This window comes from Ornithodoros turicata, chromosome 2, assembly GCF_037126465.1.
Source record: "Ornithodoros turicata isolate Travis chromosome 2, ASM3712646v1, whole genome shotgun sequence".
NCBI classification, from domain to species: domain Eukaryota; kingdom Metazoa; phylum Arthropoda; class Arachnida; order Ixodida; family Argasidae; genus Ornithodoros; species Ornithodoros turicata.
In genome coordinates, this window is record NC_088202.1 from 104,233,461 (window position 1) to 104,239,646 (window position 6,186).

General features: G+C 51.1%; 1 protein-coding gene across 1 annotated transcript; it reads right to left on the reverse strand.

Moving 5' to 3' along the window:
* Positions 1–4,165: 4,165 nt before the first annotated feature.
* Positions 4,166–5,983, reverse strand: LOC135384927 (uncharacterized). Its single transcript, XM_064614109.1, has one exon. The coding sequence runs from the start codon at positions 5,981–5,983 to the stop codon at positions 4,166–4,168; it is 1,818 nt and encodes a 605-aa protein (XP_064470179.1).
* Positions 5,984–6,186: the final 203 nt, after the last annotated feature.

Here is a 6,186-nt window from a genome sequence, read left to right on the forward strand (position 1 = left end):
GGGGGGGGGGGGGGTTGCAAAAAATTTTGCTGTGTGGTTACTTTGTAACAGTTGTACAGCTTGGGACAAAAGTTTACGGAACACCGTGGTGTCGCATTTCTCCACCGGAGCGACATCCTGGTAGCAAACAGCCCCGGACACACATACTGAGAGATGGATAGAATATACGGTCACCCGTTTCTTATTCGATCTCTTCCTGACAGCTAGTAGGGGACTGCTCCGATGAAGAAATACACCAGTGCCGTGTTCCGTAAACTTTTGTCCCAAGCTGTACACAGGAAAACATCTTGGAGGGTGTTGGCAAACATTTGCGGGTGTTGCGGGTTCTGTATGAACCACTGATTGGAATGCAGAGAAACAATTCACCCCCGTAGGCGAGGATATTCAGACGGTCTGCGCGATGTGACGACAGCTGCGCATTGGTTTTTGTTGGTTGGGTGCTCAAATCTTGTGCTCCAAATTCACGTGGTTCCCCTGTCTCGTCATACCCGGATTTGATCGTTCTTCAATTCCCGTCGCTCGATCCCTTCTTCACATTTTGTGGGCACACGGTGAAGAAGACGGAAGTGGCGGTGTCGTGTAGGTCCTCTGCGCTGAAACTGCACTCCTCTAAGCGCTGCACCCGCTGAAGCTATCACTCTAAATATAGATTATGATAAATATCAACATATCTATTTGTGGAGACTCTAGTCCCTTGCTCTATATAAAATCCCTGCCTCTGAATTTCCCTGTGACTCCGTACCTACCAGCGGCATTGCCGAGCGGGTTAAGGCGTCCCGCTCGTTGGAGGTAGCCAAGGTCGTGCAGAAGACTGGGAGGTGGTGGGTTCGAATGTTGCCGCCGGCTGTGCTGTCTGAGGTTTTCCGAAGACTCTCCACACGAACGTCTGCACAGTTCCCCCTGAAGTCGGGCCACGACACATACTAACCCCATGTCCTCCACTCCTTCCTGCTGTCCTCTCTCCATTTTCCAGTGTCCACGTGTGTACACCGCTCACACCATGGTCCCTTCGCGGCGCTAACACGCAACTAAAAAAAAAGCTTGTACCGGTCAAGGTTGTCAGTTTTGAACCTGGACGTTTTACTAATAGATGCGATGGTTGTCCTTGGCATACCAGAGAAGTTCTATAATGCGCCCAGAAGCACGCACTCATCACAAGCATTCCACTTGAAACAGAAACTACTTGTCGCAAAAAAAAGTAAATAAAAAAAATGTAAAGAAAATATTGAAAAGAAGAAGAAGACGAAATCGGGCAACCAACCGCACACCCCCAGTGAAGGTTCAAATATAACTCATTTAATACATGAAGTCAGGATTACACATAGCCGGCTGACCATCAATCTGCACGTCCGTATATCACGGAGTCCACACCCGAAGTCCTCGTTGGCCGCGTCTCTTCTTTCCTCGGTTTCTGTCTCGCATTTCCCTTTCCACATTTACTAATTGCATGGGCATGTATCTTGTAGACACTTCCGACCCAAAGACGACGTTGCCGGTGCCAGGTAGTCGCTGTCGGCGTAGCGGGGCAAAGGGGAAAAGTCCTTGGACGCGGTCTCTGTCGGCGTAGCCGAACAACAGGGAAGAGTCCTTGGACGCGACACCAGTCTCAGTGTAGTCTGTCGTCGTATTGTCCGTCCCACCTGGGGAACTAATTGCACCCACGCTTAGGGGAACCTCGCCGTAACCTAAGGGCAAATGTTCGAGGGATATCCCGGAAGAAAGGGGCTGTCCGAAGGTCGGCTTGACACGTCCATCCCCACTCTGTTGCATAACTTCAACGGGATGCAACACAAAACACAAGGAGAGTTCAGTTCACTATTCACGGAGGCAGACCAGCCCACATAACACATTCACACAATGTATACAGTGCAAGGTTGGCGTTGTCCGCTCGGCGACAACTCACAACAATTTGACAAGCTCGGGAAAGAGAAATAAGCTAATGTACAACCACATAAACCTTTTCCCCAACTGGGCCACTGACACTAACAAGAGGTAACCAGCCGAGATAGTGCGTCAGCGTTGGAATTTTCCTTCCCCTTTTTGTATTCGACTGTTACACTAAACCTTTGCAGTGCGAGCGCCCACCGTGTGAGACGGGCACTGTGCGGGACGCTTAGTGCTAAAAATTTCAAGGGGTTGTGGTCCGTTACCACTACGATTGATGCCCCGTAGAGCCAGGTTTCTAGACGCTGCAGTGCCCAGATGACTGCCTAGGCTTCTCTTTCTATGGTAGCCCATCGAGACTGCGTGGGGGTTAACTTCTTACTTAGGAATGCAATGGGGTTCTCCTTTCCATCATCTCTGCGTTGCGACAGACAAGCCCCAATTGCAAACTCCGATGCGTCGGTGGCCAGGACATACGGCCTCTCTGGATCAGGAGCATATAATGCAGCCGTATCCAGCAGACATTTTTTTTTGTCATCTGAAAAGCGTTTTCTGCGCTTTCATCCCAGGGAATATCCCTCGGGATACGCTTACCCGTGAGGGCTGTCAGCGGCAGGACCATCCGCGCATAGTCCGATATATAGTCGCGATAGTAGTTCGCCAGTCCTAGGAAACTGCGTAGTTCGGTTTTCGTTTTAGGTCTGGGAATGTCCCGTACCGCCTGTATTCGTTCGGGGTCAGGTCGGTGTTTGCCTGATCCCACCACGTGCCCCAGAAAGCAGACTTCATTTTTGGCAAACTTGCATTTGCCAACGTTTACCGTCATGCCCGCCTCGCTAATCGCAGTGAGAACCTTTCCCACATGCACCAGATGTTCCTGCCATGACTCCGAAAAGATGGCCACATCATCTATATAGGCACACGCGTACCTTTGATGCGGTGCGAGGATTGTGTTCATCACACGCTGGAACGTTGCAACGTAGTTGCGCAATCCGAAAGGCATCACCTTCCAGGCGTATTGCCCATGAGGTGTAACAAAAGAACAACAGTCCTGCGCTTGTTCGTCTAGGGGAATCTGCCAGTAGCCTCGGACCATATCAATGACAGATATATATTTGGCTCGGGCCACCTGGTACAGGAGGTCGTTTGCTACGTTCATTGGGAAGGCATCCGGTTCTGTGACACTGTTCAGTTTGCGGTAATCCACGCATAATCTCATACCGCCGTCCCGCTTCGACACACAGACGATTGGGTGAGCGTAGGCGCTCTCAGTGGGATAGACTAGGTCCAGTTCTACCAACTCTTGAACTTGTCGTTCAACTTCCTTTCTCATCGCAACAGGCACCTTATAGGGATACGAGTTTTGCGGTTCCGCGCCATCTCTCAGTTTGATTTTGTGCACGCCGACCTTACATTTGCCTGGTTTCTCGCTGAACACACTGATGTGTCTATTAATTACAAACAATAACTCAGCCCTTTGTTTACCACTAAGGTGTCGCAATGAATCAGCCACTCCCGCGTCTCTCGGGTTGCTCTCATTCGGTGCAGTTGCCACCGCTCCAAAATCGTCATCGTCCTCGAATATGACTCCGACGGTCGCGACACGAGCACGGTATGCTCTAAGTTTGTTTGCGTGAACATTGCGGTGCGTCCCGTCCTGGAGTTCAATTTCATAGGTGTGCGGGCGGAGGCGTTTCACGACCATTGCGGGACCTATCCACCTTTTCAGGAGCTTTCCAGCCTCTTCTGTCTCAAGCCAGAGTACCTGGTCGCCCTCAGCGAACTGCTTATCTTTAGCCCTGAGATTGTAGTGACTCTTGTAGGTGTGTTGCGCAACATTAGAATTGGCTTTTGCCAGCTCGTAAACGTTTGCCAATCGGTCTCGCAACCCCTTCATGAACTCATCTGCCGATTTCCCCAACGAATTCGGAATTGTCCATTCTCCGGACCACGATTTTTCTAGAATGGATAGCGGTCCCACTGGTTGTCTCCCATACATCATTTCGAATGGTGAGATTCCTGTTGTCACGTTCGGCACTTCGCGGTACGCCCATAAAAGATACGGGACATATTTATCCCAATCTCGACCGTGTTCGTGGATTATATGGGAGAGCATAGCTTTGAAGGTGCCGTTCCACCTCTCGACTAGCCCGTTACTTTGTGGGTGGTCGGGGGTGGAGAATCGAGGTGTTGCACCCATTTTGGACACGAATTCAAGGGTCAATTTTGCGGGGAAATTTGTCCCACAGTCTGACGTTATTACTTCCGGCACTCCCAAGCGTTAGAAAATGCCCAGCAAACCCTCACACGTCGCTTTCGCGTTCAATGATCTCAGTAGCACTACCTCCGGCCACCTTGTGCACACATCCACGACGCACAGGGCGTACCGGTGCCCGCGTGCCGAGGATGGGTCAAGTGGTCCAATACAGTCTATGTTCACGATCTGAAATGGCACTTCCGGTCGCGACAACGGCACAATTGGCACCCGGTCCAGTTTCTTAGCTGGAGACCGAATCTGACACTCGTGACACGTTCTGCAGTATTCCTTTACGTCCGCTTTGAGAGTGGGCCAATGAAACGACAACTTAATGCGCTGAAGTGTCTTGCGTTCCCCCAAATGACCGGCAAATGGGGAGTCGTGCGCTACCCGAAGAACTTCTCCGCGTCGCTCTCGCGGTACGACCAATTGTTTGATGGTGCTTCCCGAGAGTGAGTCCCTATGGTACAACAACCCGTCAATCACCATCATCCCGTGCGTTTCCGCGCGACTCTGCTCCCAAGCCTCCCTTAACGTCTCGTCCTGTTCCTGTTGGTTCCGAAAAATTTCGTTTCTCCGCGGTTCTGTTGTGCTGTCTGCAGGAATCTGCGCTGCTCTTACAGCAAACACGTTAACTTCATCCAAGTGAATCTCATATTCATCGCGAGTGTCCGCCACTATAGTTACATCCTCATTCGTCTCGCTCTGCTCAACGTCTACAATCACCCTTTCCCCCTTTAGCTGCTCATATACTCCTGGCGTGATCAGACCGTCTATGCCCTTTTTCAGCTCGTCTGTCAAGGCGCAGAGTATTCCTTGTTGCTGAGATTCGCTAGACACACAAGGGAACCCCTCAACTAACCTTAGTGGGACATATCCCAGTTCGGCTTCGACATCCTCTCCGAACGCTGGACTTAGTTTGATCGTCGAGCCTGCACTTTCAAATTTGGGGATCATCGATTTCCTCAGGATGGTGATTTCTGCACCAGAATCAATGATTGCGGTCAGCGTAGCGTCAGAACTGTTGATTTCTGTGGTTTGCAAGCCTCGAACGTCTACTTTCTGATCGTATGTTTTGACGCCAGAAACGTTCGCGTCGATACAAGGTACTGAAACCCGTGCCACTATGGCGGAATCATTTCGGTGTTGCTGACTGCTCTTGCCGCTAGTTGTCGAACTTTGACTTCGGCGCGGGCAGTTTCTGGCGAAATGACCCAATTCGTTGCATTCATGGCAGCGTTTCCTGTTATGCGGGTTCGACGGTTCCTTTATTCGTCCGCCCTGACATTCCGTACCTGCTAATTCCATATTAGTGGAGCCTGTCTTGCTGGCTCGTACTCCGGCTGCCGCTTTGCATTTCTGGCTTTCCTCATAGTTCTCAGCCAGTTTAACTAGCTCGCAAGGTGGGAGATACTTACCATTTTCATTTAGGACAACATACGCCCTCGCCTCAGGAGTTAAGCACTCCTTTAGTCTATCGGTTACAACGAGCCCCTTGAGCTCTTCGAACTTCGTTACCTCACAGCTTTTGACGTAGTATTCGAAGTAGTTCTCTAACCTCACCCAGAACTGTTCCCATGACTCTTTGACACCCTTTCGCGACGTTACAAACATGCGCCGATACTCCGCCGCCGCCAGCCTCAATCCCTCAAGAATTTTGGTGTTGAGGACGCTATACTTCTTTCGGTCCTCTGCTGACAGACGGTTTAACAATTCTCTGGCTCTTTCGCTCAACAGCGGCAAGACTAACCCCGCGCGCCACTCCTCAGGGACCCCATAGGCCTCTAGAGTCGCCTCTACGTCCTCAAACCATCCGGGCACGAGCGTGTCCTGCGTCGGCATCGAAGCCAATACGCCTCACGGTAGCCATCTTGAATTTACTTACGGACTTGCTACGGCGGGGCGCCACCGTCGCGGTTTCCGTGGATGACCCCGTTAGGGAGAACCGCGCGCGATTCTCCCGACTGGACCCTTTGACCTTGAGTCTCTTCTGTATGCCACCGTACCCGGTGTTTATACGTGTATAGAAGGGAGCATTGTCTGGT